The 18,182-nt window shown below is 42.0% G+C and overlaps 1 protein-coding gene across 1 annotated transcript in view; it reads right to left on the bottom strand.

Moving 5' to 3' along the window:
- LOC123492029 (leucine-rich repeats and immunoglobulin-like domains protein 1) overlaps positions 1 to 14,469 on the bottom strand; it is a 47,111-nt gene extending 32,642 nt beyond the window's left edge. The window contains exon 1 of the mRNA XM_045223670.1: positions 13,292 to 14,469. Coding sequence (XP_045079605.1) covers positions 13,292 to 13,494 — 203 coding nt within the window. The 5' untranslated portion in view covers positions 13,495 to 14,469. The remainder of the gene's footprint in view (positions 1 to 13,291) is intronic.
- Positions 14,470 to 18,182: the final 3,713 nt, after the last annotated feature.

Raw genomic sequence — 18,182 nt, 5'->3', positions numbered from 1 at the left:
ATATTTATTTTTCAACTTTCCTAATATTAAGCACATTGCTTATATTTACAGCAGGAGTATAGTCTACCTGGCTGGCATGAAAATGAACCACGCGAAAAGCGTCCTCTATTCGCTATTTAAGTGCATAAACAACATGTATTTTTTCCGCTGCCCGTTTCGATACAGGTGCATGATAATGGTCCATTCTCAATCAAAATACATTTCACACATATATTATTTAGTATTTGTAAAGACAAGATTAAATCAAGAATAGTCTGATGGGTTAGCATATCACTTGTGAATTATATATTATCACTTGTGAATGATGCCCAGCATAAGAAACAAAGCCTTTTTTTGTGTGATTTTTTTCGAATCATAGTCGCACACCTCATGTAGCCTAGCCAATACGCCTATATGTTTTGATACGGTTTGTATCACAACAAAAGTGGCCAAATAACTTCTTAAAATTAAGCACATTATTCTGCTTTACAAGGGGTGTAGAGCCTAATTGGCATACATAAGCAGCACGTGAGTGTAAAAATGCACATTTATAATAATAGCATTACATGCATAATTGCATTTGCGGTCACTTTTGATAATGGTGTTTTCAGCTAATGGAACATTCGCACTTATACAGTGGGGAGAACAAGTATTTGATACACTGCCGATTTTGCAGGTTTTCCTACTTACAAAGCATGTAGAGGTCTGTAATTTTTATCATAGGTACACTTCAACTGTGAGAGACGGAATCTAAAACATAAATCCAGAAAATCACATTGTATGATTTTTAAGTAATTAATTTGCATTTTATTGCATGACATAAGTATTTGATCACCTACCAACCAGTAAGAATTCCAGCTCTCACAGACCTGTTCGTTTTTCTTTAAGAAGCCCTCCTGTTCTCCACTCATTACCTGTATTAACTGTACCTGTTTGAACTCGTTACCTGTATAAAAGACACCTGTCCATACACTCAAACAGACTCCAACCTCTCCACAATGGCCAAGACCAGAGAGCTGTGTAAGGACATCAGGGATAAAATTGTAGACCTGCACAAGGCTGGGATGGGCTACAGGACAATAGGCAAGCAGCTTGGTGAGAAGGCAACAACTGTTGGCGCAATTATTAGAAAATGGAAGAAGTTCAAGATGACAGTCAATCACCCTCGGTCTGGGGCTCCATGCAAGATCTCACCTCGTGGGGCATCAATGATCATGAGGAAGGTGAGGGATCAGCCCAGAACTACACGGCAGGACCTGGTCAGCCTACTGCCATGTGCGCATTGCTGCGCTTATAATGTGAAGAAATAATAAGTTATCAACATTTTAAGCTAAACGTTCTGATCAGTTGCGTCAGCCATATTGCATAAAAAAGGTTTATTGATGCTAGTGGTTGTATTAATTTGGAATCTATCGCATTCCCCAACTGTCCCAGACTATGTATGGAATATTTATTTGTCGCACAGAATTGAACAAGTCGACTTTTGTACTATGGGAGACAGTAGATTGACATAGGCTAGTGCTTTTGCTGCTTGTTAGGCCTACTCATCCTGTTGGCTGACGAAAAGTAAATGTGGACAATTCTTCCAATATCTTCAATATGCACCTCGGAATTGGATAAGGACGCACGCAGTTGCGTCCCCGGTGTGTCTGTCTTCACTAGTAGCCTGTGAAAAAGACCCGACCACGTGATTTAGTGCCATGTGAGTGAGAGGTGATTCGGAGGGCTCAGCACTCAGGGAGAAGGGCACAACGGCCACTGGCTGCAAAAGGCATGGATATTTTTAGGGTGCACTATGGCCACACAAAGTGGATGCCGCCATGAAATTCTAGGCATGATCAAGTGCTTGTCAAATTGTGAATAAGTGACTGATGTAGTGTGTACAGGCTGCGCAAAAAACAAATCAGAGCTCATGCCTTTCAAGTGACTTTTTTCAAATCATCATTAGAGTCACATCATGTAGCCTTAGAATGTATTAAAAATCTAAACATATAGCCCAATGTTTGTAAAGCAACTAAAGTTACATTAATAACTCTAAATTAAGCATATAGGAATACCTATTTCTTTGTTAACCGCTCTACACAGAATAGTCTCATGTGCGCACTTCCTCAAATCGTTCCGTGAATATATCCTTTCTATTTTATTCAGCTTTGTTCAATTGTATTCTTCATACTATAAAATAATTCAATGGAATTCTATGCAAATCTTGTCTGCTAAATGAACTAGTGTAGCCCTAAGCCATTTTGCATAGCCAGATCAGGACCTAACATCAGGACAACTCAGAGTATGCTATTCTGTTCTTCTGAAATAGACTACATTTTCTTCATATCATGCTTCTTTAGACCTGTCTAAAATAAATACATGTATTCATTGTGAAGGTGTAGGCTATATTACATGGATTTATTAGACTTTTAAAAATGTAGATGTTCAAAAGGTCTGCATCAGTTGGTTGTAGGCTATGTGTGGAAGCCAGGAGATGCTAAATTTGTTTATGTTAACTAACGGTCAATTACCGTGAGACCGACAGTTATTTGCTTGACAATCACCGGCTGACAATGTTGTGACCTCCACAGCCCTAGGCACAGCGAAACAGAGTGGAAGGCTAGGGGGCAGATTAAAAGGCCTTAAGCAACTCAGCAAACAGATCTAGAGATTAAAAACTAAGCATGTGTAAGGGATGTAAAAAAGTTTTTTTATCAATTATCTCCATGGTCAATTTAACAGTCTAAAAAAAAAAACATTATTTTGAAAGCTAGGATAAATCTGAGTGTGGCGAATGCTATAAATGTATTCCTCTGCTGAAACTCAGGAATGGTGCATTCCATTGCATGGCACTGTTTATCTAAATGAGTGGGCTTGTTTAACATTAGTCTGCCTGATCAAGACCACAGCCCTATGTACTTAGAAAGATAATTCATGCCTAGCTTTCAACAAAATACTGAAAGACTTGACCTGCTCTAGTATAATGTAGCCAAGTTCTGGCCTTAGGACTCTCAGAGGTTCTCACCCTCATCGCCACAAGTCATCCAATGACCCCGAGTTAAACATGACCCAGCTCCTGTCCACCTAAAGCATTTAACGAGTTGTGCAAACAGGATCAACTGAGGTGAAGGTGGGAGTGGAGGATGGAGAGGCCCTGAAGTTAAGAATAGAGTGCATTCAGAAAGTATTCAGAACCTTGACCTTTACCACATTTTGTTACGTTACAGCCTTATACTAAAATGGATTACATAGTTTTTTCCCCATCATCAATCTATACACAATACCCCATAATGAAAAAGTAAAAACAGGTTTTAGAATTTTGTGCAAATGTATAAAAAATTTAAAACGGAAATATTATATTTACATAAGTATTCAGACCCTTTACTCAGTACTTTGTTGAAGCACCTTTGGCAGCGATTACAGCCTCGAGTCTTCTTGGGTATGACGCTACAAGCTTCACACACCTGTATTTGGGGAGTTTCTCCCATTCTTCTCTGCAGATCCTCTCAACCTCTGTCAGGTTGGATGGGGAGCGTCGCTGCACAGCTATTTTCAGGTCTCTCCAGAGATGTTCAAATCGGGTTCAATTCCGGGCTCTGGCTGGGCCACTCAAGGACATTCAGAGACTTGTCCAGAAGCCACTCCTGCGTTGTCTTGGCTGTGTGCTTAGGGTCGTTGTCCTGTTGGAAGGTGAACCGTCGCCCCAGTCTGAGGTCCAGAGCGCTCTAGAGCAGGTTTTCATCAAGGATCTCTGTACTTTGCTCCGTTCATCTTTCCCTCAAGCCTGACTAGTGCTTCACCGTAGGGATGGTGCCAGGTTTCCTCCAGACGTGACGCCTGGCATTCAGGCCAAAGAGTTCAAACTTGGCTTCATCAGACCAGAGAATCTTGTTTCTCATGGTCTGAGAGTCCTTTAGGTGCATTTTGGCAAACTCCAAGCGGGCTGTCATGTGCCTTTTACTGAGGAGTTGCTTCCGTCTGGCCACTCTACCATAAAGGCCTAATTGGTGGAGTGCTGCAGAGATGGTTGTCGTTCTGGAAGGTTCTCCCATCTCTACAGAGGTACTCTGGAGCTCTGTCAGAGTGACCATCGGGTACTTGGTCACCTCCCTGACCAAGGCCCTTCACCCCTGATTGCGGTTTGGCTGGGCGGCCAGCTCTAGGAAGGGTCTTGGTGGTTCCAAACTTCTTCCATTCAAGAATGATGGAGGCTACTGTGTTTTTGGGGACCTACAATGCTGCAGACATTTTTGGTTAGCCTTCCCCAGATCTGTGCTTCGACACAATCCTGTCTCGGAGCTCTAGGGACAATTCCTTCGACCTCATGGCTTGGTTTTTGCTCTGACATGCACTGTCAACTGTGGGACCTCATATAGACAGGTGTGTGCCTTTCCAAATGAATTTACCTCAGGTGGACTCCAATCAAGTTGTAGAAACATCTCAAGGATGATCAATGGAAACAGGATGCACCTCAGCTCAATTTCGAGTCCCATAGCAAAGGGTCTGAATATTTAGGTAAATAAGGTATCTGTTTTTTTTTTTTATACATTTGCAAAAATGCCTATAACCTGTTTTTGCTTTGTCATTATGGGGTATTGTGTGTAGATTGATGAGAACATTTTTTATTAAATCCATTTTAGAATAAGGCTGTAACGTAACAAAATGTGGAAAAAGTGAAGGGGTCTGAATACTTTCCGAATGCATTGTACATACAGGGCCTGGCCATTTTAGCCACTGTCACTTCCCAGTCCACCTGTTGCCCTAAAGCACAGTCTACTCTAAAGAGCTCAGATAAATGTTAGGCTGAGCTCAGAAGTGTAGAGGTCAGCTAAAGCAACATTAGCTTAGACACTCTGTGAGACAGCATTAAAACCAGCGATAAAACTATAAAACCTGTGTGACGAAGTATACTGACCTGCCTAGAAAACCTCTGAAAATACTTTAAGCCTCCCACCGCACTAGACTTAAGCCTTTACACTACTACTGTTGGAGCAACATAAACCCATCATCACTACCTAAAAAAAGAACAGAGAAAAATCTCCTTGTTTCGTATTCCGTCAAAGAGCAGGGGAGTGATATAATTTCTTATGACAATGCCTTTATAATCCAAGGCAGAATGCAGAAAGGAAGGGGGGTGGAGTTTGTAGACTGGGATCGTCTTTATCTGCCCATCTCTATCGCTGATAAGATGAGTGTGAACTTCGCTCTTTGGAAGTGTGAAGTGATGTCAGCGATAGGGCCTTTGTGGTGCAGCTGGGAAACAGCGGAGCTTTAATGTGGTCCGTTTTCTAACAGTCATAAAATAGTCAAAGAATAACCTTCTGTCTGATAGAGAGAGCTCCCATAGGCCAAACAGAGGGCAAGCCAGACGGAGGCGTAGAGAACACAACACAACAGTGTGCTGTTCCCTCCCCCCCGCCACACACACACACACACACACTCGCCTTCCTGTCATAAAGGCCCTTTTACAGGCAGGCAATGCCAGTAAGAGTGTACACAGGAATAACACCACGCCACCATTTTACACTTCAGCAAAACATAGGCAAGAGAGAGAGGGACAATACTGTGAAAGCAGCCACAAACAAAAATGTAAAAAGTTATTTAAAAAGTGGCACAATATGCCTGTGTAGTGTCTATGATCACAATTCAGCCTGGTGCAAACACCTACTAGATGTGCTGTAGTCGGCACATTTCTACAGAGCACATTTGAGAGCAGCAGATATGTGGGCTGATGGGATCAGCAGATTTCAACAGCATGGCTTGCAATGTAGATTTTCCAGCAGCAATTCCAGGCAACAAAAAAGGTCTGCTAGCTAGGTTACAGCCTGTGAGCAGAGATCAGTCAGAGGGAGAATGGCTCTGTTTTCTGAAGTCTGAGGCAGGCACACATCTTGGAGCCATGTGCAGGGCCTTTCCCAGGGTGCTCCTGGTTCGGTACGGAGCAGGCAGTCCAAACAAACAGGGGATGGGGCATGGGGCTGCAGCACAGTCCACACTAGCATGAACTCAGGCCCGAAGACGCCAGCCAAGACGCATGAGGGGGGAGCACACAACACACATACATAGTCTCATGCACACACACACGGATTGGAGTTTTATAGCAAATCCTAATTTGTTATATGGTTAGCCTTACCAATGAATCTGAAAGAACATAAATAAGTCAAATTTTGAGGGGCTATTGTTTCAGTTCTCTTCCACAGGCCGCTGATCTTATGTACTGTACTTCAAAGTGAAGAAAATGACTGATCATTAGACTATGGAGTTCATTAGACTATGGGCCAAACTTTATAAACAAGCGTATGTAGGCCTATATGTGTGTGGATGTATGTGCAGGTACTGAAACCCTCTGTTTCCTACTAAATCAGTGGACACAGGCCATTGCAGGTTTTTTGAAAGGTAAGAATGCTTGGCTGTGGTGAGCACACAGCACTCAGCTCTTGGTTGCCAGACAGCCAGTTTTGGGGGTTCTCCACATCGCAGTACCTCTCCAAGTCACTCTCTTTTTTCTAATGTCTTCTCCAGATTTCCTAACTCTTACCAGATGTACAGAATTCACAGATGATTCATCTATCAAACCCACTTTGTAGACAGCGGCTTAAACAAAAAGAAAAGAGAACATGGCGCCCCAGTGTGTCTTAACAAAAAGGCCATCTATTCTGTTGACTGGATTCCTGTGGAATGACTTCTGGCAGCAGCTGTTCAACTGTCATTACAGTGAACACTGCGATGAGCACACTTCATAACTTCATGTAAATGTAAACTTTTATCTATAATTATGAAAGGTCTTCTTTACTCACTTATTGCTGCTAATTTGTTTCTGTCTAAAGCTATGTATACACATGTAATTTGAAACCGGCGGCAGGTAGCCTAGCGGTTGAGAGCGTTGGGCCAGTAACCGAAATGTAGCTGGTTCGAATCCCCCGACTAGGTGAAAATAATCTGTCAATGTGCACTTGAGCAAGGCACTTAACCCTAATTGCTCCTGTAAGTCTCTCTGGATAATAGCATTTGCTAAATTGTAAAGCGTAGTATAAAAGTTGACATTTACAATAAATTAATGAGATACACAATCAGTGCTTGCTTGGAATAGTATCTATCTATCATAAATATCAAACATTAGCACTAAGGGGAAATCATTATTTTTGGGGGGCAATGATAAAATCTTAAACCCAGGAAATAATGAGAATCCTGTGGCTTTATAAAACTCAGCCTAGGGACATTAGTCTCAAGAATTCATGACAATAAACCAATTCAGCAAAATCATTCTCAATACCACAAGATTACAAGACCGCTTAGTAAGAATTGCCATTGAAACCACAAGGGCCTCAGTCCTACGGTCAGTGTACACTGTGGAAATGTCCATATGGGGTTAAGGAAATGGAGGAAACCGGTTTGGTTTTTGCTTTTATTTCATTTCATTAGGGCAGTTTCATCCGCCATCAATCATTCCTTCATTCATACCACATGGCTGATAATACATGGTAACCATGGATAGACACACAATGGCAACAATGTTGATTACCAGACAACAGCAATCTCAACGTTTTATTAGTGTTCATTTGCATGTTGGTTGTGGTTCGTTTCGGTCAGACCACAGAACTTTTACCCAATGGAACCAGACACGCACTAGACCGTGACAAAACATTTCCATCCCAACACCCCTTCAGTACACACCCTCAGGCCATGTGATCTGCACCCAGGACCAGAGGAACCACCAGACCAGAGCTGGTCAAGAAACCACCAAAACAAACCAATTTCCTGTGGGCAAAAGCCAAAACCAACCTCTGGGGGTGTTTACCAATACCACTGTATTACGTGGTTGAAGGCGGAGGTGTATGATGCAGTAACAGAACGTTTGTCAAAATCAAAGAGGCAGTGCGTGGTTTGTTGTCTGTCGGGGCTTGACATTTCTTGCCCATATAGGAAACCACTCAGGAAAAGCTTTTTTATAAAGGGATCAATCCAGAGACTGGATTCCTGTTAGAGTGAATATAGCTAGGTGACACTGTAGACAACAGCAGGGGAAATGACAGACGAAGCAGGAAATATTTCTTTCAGACACAGGGTCTCTGCTTTCTCTCAATATCCAAACACATCGATCAAAGCCAACATTAAATGTTTATGCTTTTATTTACTTGTAAAACCCATTACATGGATGGCACTGCAGGCAAAGACACTCTTTACACACATTACGGTGACCACAAACAAGATAAACCACCACTAAGAGAGATTATCTGACTGAGTGAGAGATAACCTGCACTCGATATCATTAGGCTATTCATCAATCAGAATACAACAAAAGTACTAATGTAGGGACCCATCTAGGTGATTTGTTAACAGCCTTATGAGTATGCATAATCACCAATATATCCCAATACGTTTAATAAAAGGCAACAGGAAAAATACGGAATACCTTTGAAAATCTCAATTTGCTTTGAATTACTCTATATATACAAAAGTATGTGGGCACCCCTTCAAATGAGTGGATTTGGCTATTTCAACCACACCTGTTGCTGACAGGTATATAATATCGAGCACACAGCAATGCAATATCCATAGACAAACATTGGCAGTAGAATGGTCTTACTGAAGAGCTCAGTGACTTTCAACGTGGCACCGTCATAGGATGCCACCTTTCCAACAAGTCAGATAGTCAAATGTCTGCCCTGCTAGAGCTGCCCCGGTCAACTGTAAGTGCTGTCATTGTGAAGTGGAAACGGCTCAGCCGCGAAATGGTAGGCCACACAAGCTCACAGAACAGGACCGTTGAGTGCTGAAGCACGTAGCACGTAAAAATAGTCTGTCATCGGTTGCAACACTCACTACCGAGTTCTAAACTGCCTCTGGAAGCAACGTCAGCACAATAACTGTTCGTCGGGAGCTTCATGAAATGGGTTTCCATGGCCGAGCAGCCGCACACAAGACTAAGATCACCATGCGCAATGCCAAGCATCGGCTGGAGTGTTGTAAAGCTCGCCGCCATTGGAATCTGGAGCAGTGGAATCGCGCTCTCTGGAGTGATGAAGTACGCTTCACCATCTGGCAGTCCAACGGACGAATCTGGGTTTGGCAGTTGCCAGGAGAATGCTACCTGCCCCAATGCATATTGCCAACTGTAAAGTTTGGTGGATGAGGAATAATGGTCTGGGGCTGTTTTTCATGGTTCGGGCTAAGCCCCTTAGTTCCAGTGACGGGAAATCTTAACGCTACAGCATACAATGACATTCTAGACGATTCAGTGCTTCCAACTTTTTGGCAACAGTTTGGGGAAGGCCCTTTCCTGTTTCAGCATGACAATACCCCTGTGCACAAAGAAAGGTCCATACAGAAATGGTTTGTCGAGATCGGTGTGGAAGAACTTGACTGGCCTGCACAGAGCCCTGACCTCAACCCCATCAAACACCTTTGGGATGAATTGGAAAGCCTACTGCAAGCCAGGCCTAATCGCCCAACATCAGTGCCCGACCTCACTAATGCTCGTGGCTGAATGGAAGCAAGTCCCTGCAGCAATGTTCCAACATCTAGTGGAAAGCCTTCCCAGAAGAGTGGAGGCTGGTATAGCAGCAAACGGGGGACCAACTCTATATTAATGCTCATGATTATGGAACGAGATGTTCGACGAGCAGGTGTCTACATACTTTTGGTCATGTAGTGTATATTAGCCATTTAACATTCTCCCTAAATATCCTGACTGGTCACACTCTCCAATTTCCCCATCTAATTCTCTAAATTCTTCATCTCTCCATTAGCTCAATCTCCTCAAAATATCTGAAGTCATCATAAGGGGCCGCAGTGTCTCCCAGATCTGCATACCCACATCCATACCCAAACATGCAGTCAGAGCTAGCACTAGCCTTTTAGGGGCCCAAAGTTACATTTTGTTGGCCCCCAACCTTGCGAGCAAAACATTATAGCGGCCCCCCTCTTGACAGCGGAGAAAAAAAATAAACATTTTAGAGTTAATTTCCTGCAATTCGACACAAACATTTTCATAAGGCGTAGAGAAAATGTTGACGTTTTAAAGGAAGTTTTCTGCAATTTTGCCTTGGGGTGGAGAGAAATGTTTGTAGTTTTAATATGACATCTGAGTGAAGGGGACTAACAAAATCAATGGGGCCCCCCTCGGTCGGTAATTTGACCATGATTACTACAAGTTTAGATAGCTGGCTAGACTAATTTACCAATCTAACAAAACTGTTAGCTGGCATGGGCTAATTGAGTGACTGTCAGTGAGAACGAGAAAAATTGCTGATGCACAACCAAATGTATAAAATGCACCTTGTGTATTCTACTATTCTAACTCTCAAGAAAGTGGAGACCCCGACTGAGTTATTTTTTTTCCTCCATTTTTGTAAATCGATCCGCGGGCCTACAAAAGGGGGGCCGCCAATTGCCCATTCCTGCTCTAGCTGAATATGCCAACACCCGCTTGTTTCCTACTATCCCCATCAAGGCTGAGTGTCACAGGGGAGCTGTAAAAACAGGGCAGAACATGGAAACTATTTTGACAACTGGAAGGCATTAATGCTTGATTTTTCGCACAGGCCGTGTCCAGAGTTTCCTCAGAAAACTCCCTCTTACTGATGGATATACTACAGACAAGCACCCAGTCTCTGCCATGTCTCCCCCTTACAAAACCAAGCTACTGTAGGAGTTGTCAGCACTATACTCACAATATATAGGCACATATAAAGATAACCACAACAGCAACTCGAGGTCATCATCTTTTTCCATTAGCACATACATGGAGAATGTGAGAGAAACGTAATTATCTTAGTTATTTTATACATTTAAAGATATTTTTAATAACAGCCTTAGATTTATTTTAAAATACTGCTATCTGGGGGCTCACCAATTTTGAAAACTCAAGCCATCATGACAAGCTGACACTTGTCCATCGTGTCCTAACCAACACTGAGGGGATGTTAGAAGAAACCAACACTGAGGGGATGTTAGCGTTCTTCTAATGAAGAGCCAGTTCAGAGCTACAGCAGCTCACGGTGAGAGTGGACAAGCCTGTTTTTATAGACAACCAACAGTAATGTCCGCTCAGCCACCACATTGACTGAACGACCGACCGCTACTGCCGCTAGCTTCCACACAAGTAAGGGCTAAACATAACAGGGTCACTTTATTGCCCCCACTAATCCACTTGGCGCAGGGTCCAGGAGGTTCAGAGACAAACACATTTGGTGTGAAACCCAGCATGGCCTGACTGGACAGGACACACATAGGTCCAGAACTAGGATCTCTATGAATCCTAGTAAGGTTTTATTTAAAAAATCATATCATCCTATATATATATACAGTCTACTGTCTCAAATTAACAAACCAAAAAACATAGGCTTAACTTTTTTTAAATGATCATTATAATGTCTTATAGCTCACTCCATCGTAAAAGGATTAAGATTATGGTATTTGTTAATCAAATGTTAACGTTTAATCCTCTTCATCCTTATGTGATGCATTCAATGAGTCTCTGCGGACCTTCCTCCAGACCAAACCTAACAATGGGGCATATATTCGTTTGATCAGAAATTATAGGAGGTAGCTCCAGCTGACAAGTGAGCCGTCCACAGTGATCTCCACCCCTCTCCCTACACAATGTGAGCAGTAAACAGGCCCCAGATATCAAACCACAATGTTCGCATTTAGACATTTCAGATGAGAAATGTGTCCCCGCTGCCTAACTGTGTGTTGTAGTTGTGTTTTTGTTTAAGTACTGTATACCATTACCTACATGAGTATTACGTTATGCCATAAACAGCACTTGCACATGGCAAAGGGGTGTTTAAGGTCAATAAGGCACCCTGGACACAGGTATCATTATTAAAGTTTTAAATGACTTTTTAAAAGTTGCATTCGCCACTTCCCAGGGGTCCAGAGGCCTTCGCTCTTTAACCCCCCAGCCAAAAAAAAAAGCCTGTTGTACAAAGAGTCCCCCCTTCCCCTCTCTCTCGATCTAAAATTGACCATTTGGTGATTTAGGTAAATTATTCCTGTTAATTAAACAGTTGAATTGTCCTTGATGTTTGACATTTGTCCAAGTCTCTCTTGAAAAATAGATGTTTATCTCTAGAGACTAACCTGGTTAAATAAAGGTTAAATAAAACAACGGCCATTGAAACAGTGGTCGCACTGCTGGTTGAGCCAAAATGATGATTGAGAAAAAAAAGCTGTGTTGTCTATAAAACAAACCGTGCCATTCAATGGGATGAGGACTGAAATGTTCTCAATTTAAATAAAAATCTCAATTGGCGCACTTCCTAAACGAACCTGCAGACAGTGTCCCCATTGTGGCTAACGTTGTCTTGAGAATCCATGCTTAATTTACTAGAAATCCAATTTGTGGGCCACGGCCACAGAACCAAATAGGGGATTAAGGACTAATATGTGTCATACATCTAATTGAATTAAGTGATGTTTAGACACAATGCAGAGTTTAAATCCAATTAGATTTAGTCAATTTCTTGGGGAAATATACCTAAGTAGATAGTTTTGATTGACTGTTTTGGTCTTTGAAAAAGTTCCCATCTGAATTTGTTCCCATCTTTAATCGTATCTTTCTAATTGACATCATGTACGCCTAGTTATAGTTTAGGTTATTAAGGTGATTTAGGCTATTTCCTCCCAAATGTATATATTTTTGGTCACCTTTGAAGTTGTGTACACAGGTTGGAAGTAATAGGTCAATAGTAAGCCTATTATTGAAAGGGTTTTAACAACTTAAAGCAACTTGTTAAGCAGTTTCAGATTAATTGCAAATGACAAATCTATAGAGACATTTAGTAGGCTGTAACCCTATACCATAGTGTGAGAACTGTCAAACAGTAATTACTGTTTTGACATTATCCATTGCTGTTCCTCGGGATGGACTGGACGTCTGGCATGTCAGCCAATTGCCAGATGGGCTAGTCCATTTTTACACCAGCTGTCTACCTTGGGCTTTTTTGGCGCAAATTTAGAATGATCCATCACAAAATGGGGGCCCCAAGGAAAATAATGGGCCAGTGTAGGGGCCTCGAGGAAGAAATTGGGCAGGTGTGGTCCCAGTCCGCCCCTGTTGTCCATGCATGAATAACCTATTAGGTTATGGTGTTCTGCAATGCTTTAAATGTGAGGCATAAGCTACAAAATAATAAGACAACCATGCAATCAAGAAAGTTACAACTCCATAAAAGCAAATTGATACATTCGCTTATGACCTTGCAACAAAGGCTAAACGAGGTGGTGTGGGCTACTTCGGAAACATTGTCTCTTATCCTGATATGGTTTGAATCTCATCCTCATTTGGGGTGGTCAATTAATAAGGCGGCTTGAGGGTACTTACAGGGAAACTGTCTGAATTGGCAGGTCCAACGGTGTATCTGTCAAATCCAAATGACTACAGTCCACAGAATCTCCAGTGCAGGTACAGTTCTGAGCACATGGTAAATCTGAACTCAAGCCGTAATTGATTAACAGTTCCAGCGACAAAACTAAATAAAAACCATAGTGAGAAACCGATCCAATTCGTCCCAGGGACGCCGCCATTTTGTATCAAGTTTAATCGCGCGCTGGCCACTGATCTCTCGTCGTCTCCACAAATTGGAAATCTGGTAGTTTTAGAGATAGTGCGGACTATTATATCACATCAATTGCGTTGTGGTAAAATGAAGAAAAACAAACACTTGTGGTGTGTACAACTGGTCTACTCTTCCAAATAACCGAGTCATTTAAACGCAAGTTCCCAGTCCAACTTTTGTCCAATGTGGGCTGAAATCAAAGGTGTATCACGGTTTACGAAGCAAGACGGCTACAATAAACTTGTCAAGCAGCCAGAATTAAATAACCAACAAGAAAGTTGAACTTGTCCATAAAAGGTTGAAAACGAGTATAATTTCTTGGCAAAGCGATTCGTTTTGGGGAAACATCGAGATAGCCTAAAAAGAATGCCAGAGAAAAAATATGACAAACATCAACAGGGGCTCTTAATTTTTAAGATTACTTTCATCATGTCAAATATACATGTGACACTCATTTTCCTAGACCAAATGTACACATTTTCCAAATACTAGACTATGCGGATTGCCTCGGCAGTGGCACTCAAAACAAACTTTAAAACTTATCTTCTCTTCATCGCACGCTTGGAATGTTAGCTAAAACTTTGAAGGCGTTACACTGCTACGCAAATGAAGCACTCGAAAGAGGTGAGTTCGGTGCCGAAAACGAGTTATCGTTGACTTCTCGTTTATGGCGCTGCAAAACACCCCAAAAATAAAACACTTTGTGCGGATTGATCCCAACTTCGCCGCACACTCGACGGGTTACTGTAGTGAAGGTCCTAGTAAATGCTTATCAGATGCGGTCAGAAAACCTCAGCGTTCCGAGCCTGGTTCAGTCCCAACTTCAGACCCTATCCACCATGAGTTTTTTTGTACACATTTTTTTTCAGTCTTCGTTCCATAGTCCCACGTTGGATGCCCAACAGCACTTGGGAACCTCCCATTTCCCCTTGCAATTGGCTCAAATTTGAAGAACGAGTAAACTCCTAATCTCACTGGTTGTTGTGGATTCTACAGGCGTCGCAAAATCCGACTGCCAGTCAACCAGTCGTTGACCCCACCCATGTTTCCCACCCCGGGTGTGAAACCGCACCACCTCCTTTCACTCTCACTGCGTTTTAAAGGGACAATGACCAGGTTAAAGCTCTATAATCGGATAATGATAGCCTTCCATAATAGATAGCAGGTAGCCTAGCGGTGTTGAGTGTTGGGCCAGTAACCGGAAGGTCACTGTTTCGAATCCCAGAGCCTGCAAGGTGGAAAAATCGGCCTACCCTTGAGCAAACCCTCAACAACAACTGCTCCCCAGGTGCTGTGGACATCGTTCCTCTCTGATTCAGAGGGGTTGGGTTAAATGCAGAGACACATTTAGGTTGAATGCGTTCAGTTGTGCAACTGACTAGGTATCCCCTTTCCCAGAGTGAAAATTCTGTAAATATATCATTCGGATACTATGAATAATGTATTTTTCAACCCTAAAAAAGTTAAAATAAATCTGACATCCTCATACCCAAGTAATCTAGGTTGTTGTATTCAGTATGCAAACTTACATAGTAGGCTAATGGAGTTGAGCTTTGTTTGTCACTAACAAGTGGCATAGGGACTGACCTATAGTAATTGCATTGTTATTATACAGGTATAAGTAGTGCTACCATTTAGTTTACAAACAACATTTTTAAACCATTAGTTGCGAAGGTGTTGATCTTTTCCTAATTTAAACACGAAAAAGTATCTTAGTTGAGTTGTGACTGTGTATTCAGAATGATCTTTACGCGAATTAGGGGTGCCCTATAATGGGTCTCATGATAGCACATAATTTTTCCCAAATGGTGAAGTCATGTCCACCAATAAATTGGTGGAGTTGTCAGCCTTTTGGCCCTGTGAACAGTTTTTTCCCTTCACATTTTTGTGTGGCTATGACAGGTCCTATTGATTGACTCTGTATGAGCTATTGTAATTGCTTCGTGTTAGGATAAGACCTGAATTTTCATGCAATTAATCACTACACTGGGGACATGGATATTCACACCTGCAGCACCGCAGGCGGTTCTGTGAGTTCCTCCTTCCTTTTGCAATAATAGTTATAGGTTTCGCATTGCATCAGAAGTGTTGGCCTAAGCATAGACAGTAGCCCACAGGTGGGGTGAGACATGAATAAATTACATTTAAAAAAGTGATACTGTTGAATAAAAGGTTTGTTGCTGAATGTTAAGCCCCACTTTATTCGGACAGTCACTTATGGACAGTCAGGCTGTTTAATAAAGCATAATCAACTGCAACTCAGTTGATAATGCAACAATTTTAGAGTTAGGGCTGCAGAGGTACGATCACATTTATGCATGATAAGACACCTGATGTTTCCTTGACTGCAACTATTGGTGGTTGAGGGGATACAATCATAGCCATCTGAAATATGTGGCTCTGCATTTTCATGTTCTTTTAACAGATATGACATTTGGATCAGGTATTTTGGTGGTCTATTTTGAGAATCCTGTTGACATGTCTTCTAATATGATTTATCTGGTGCTATGGCTTCTTTCAATGATTTGGTGCGCAAATTACTTTTGTGTGACTTGTGGAGTCAAATGCTGCTCTACCAGCTGTGAATGTGCATGAGGATCTGTCAAAAGAAACCTTCAAATTAATCAAGTTGATAACAAGCATAAGGTTAATTAATTCACATAATTAAAAGATACCTTTGTCCAATGAAGGTCTATATGTCATCAAAATGAAATGTTAATTATATTACAAAGAATGTAACACTCAATAGATACAGTCGTGGCCAAAAATATTGGGACCCTTGCACTTTTTTTTTATAAGGGAAAGGGAAAGGGCAGATACCTAGTCAGTTTTACAACTGAATGCATTCAACGGAAATGTGTCTTCCACATTTAACCCAACCCCTCTGAATCAGAGAGGACATCCATAATGCACCATTTCTTCCAGAAAACTGTTGAAATGTAAAAATATTTTGGTATCCACACATGTATTGCAGTTGAACAAAACATACACATCTGAATAATTTACTAAATGTTTGCTTATTCCACAAAGAAGTCCTAAAATGGCCCGGACAATATTATTGGCACCTTCTAGAAGTAGTTAGAAATAATTAGATTTCAAGCATGTGATTCTCCTTTACTTTGGAATTGAGGTGCCTGCAATATAAAAATCACTAATTCAACCAGTTTGAATAGCGAGAAGGACTCATTCTGCTGTTTTGTGTCACTGTGTGTACCACAATGTGCATGGAGAAAATAAATAAAACCAGAGAATTATCTGAGGAGGTCAGACACAAGATTGTAGCCAAGCATGGACAATCTCAAGGCTACAAGTCCATCTCCAGAGACCTTGATGTTCCTGTTTCCACCATATGTAATGTTATCAAGAAGTTTAAGGCCCATGCCACTGTAGCCAACCTCCCTGGACGTGGCCGTAAGAGAAACTTGATAGAAGATTGCAGCGAAGGATTGTTTGAAAGGTGGAGAAAGCACCTCGATCAACTGCCACACAGATTCCAGCTGACCTTCAGACACAAGGTACGACAGTTTCAACTTGCACCGTCCGTCGCCAACTCAATGAAATGGGGTTATTTGGTACGAGACCCAGGAGGACCCCACTGCTGAGAGAGAGACATAAGAAAGCCCGACTGCAATTTGCCAAAACAAACCTAACATGGCAAAATCCTTCTGGGAGAATGTAAAGTATACCATCAAGAATAGAATACCTTCCCTACAGTCAAACATGGAGAAGGTTCAGGGATGTTTTGGGGTTGCTTTACTGTCTCTGGCACTGGGTGCCTTAAACATGTGCATCGCATCATGAAATCAGGAGAATACCAAGGCATTTTGGAGCGCAATGTCAGACCCAGTGTCAGAAAGCTGGGTCTCCGTCGAAGGTGATGGGTCTTTCAGCATGACAATGACCACAAACACACTTCAAAAAGCACCCAGGAATGGTTCAAGAAAAAACACTGGACTGTTCTGAAGTGGCCAGCAATTAGTCCAGATCTAAATCCCATTAAAAACTTGTGGAGAGATCTGAAAGCAGCAGTAGGGAGAAGGCACCCTTCAAATCTGGGAGAACGGGGGCAGTTTTCACAAGAGGAGTGGGCCAAACTGCCAGTACAGAGGTGCGGGAAGCTCATTGATGGCTATAGGAAGCGCTTGATTGCAGTTATTTTGACCAAAGGCTGTGCTACCAAATATTAAGTCTAGGGTGTCGATAATTTTGTCAAAGCCAATTCTGTTTATTTTCTGATTTAAATTGATATACACTGCTCAAAAAAATATAGGGAACACTTAAACAACACAATGTAACTCCAAGTCAATCACACTTCTGTGAAATCAAACTGTCCACTTAGGAAGCAACACTGATTGACAATACATTTCACATGCTGTTGTGCAAATGGAATAGACAACAGGTGGAAATTATAGGCAATTAGCAAGACACCCCCAAAAAAGAAGTGGTTCTGCAGGTGGTGACCACAGACCACTTCTCAGTTCCTATGCTTCCTGGCTGATGTTTTGGTCACTTTTGAATGCTGGCGGTGCTTTCACTCTAGTGGTAGCATGAGACGGAGTCTACAACCCACACAAGTGGCTCAGGTAGTGCAGCTCACCCAGGATGGCACATCAATGCGAGCTGTGGCAAGAAGGTTTGCTGTGTCTGTCAGCGTAG

This window comes from Coregonus clupeaformis, chromosome 12, assembly GCF_020615455.1.
Source record: "Coregonus clupeaformis isolate EN_2021a chromosome 12, ASM2061545v1, whole genome shotgun sequence".
NCBI lineage: Eukaryota > Metazoa > Chordata > Actinopteri > Salmoniformes > Salmonidae > Coregonus > Coregonus clupeaformis.
Note: the sequence above shows the minus strand (reverse complement) of the source record. Positions and strands in the feature narration are given on the sequence as shown.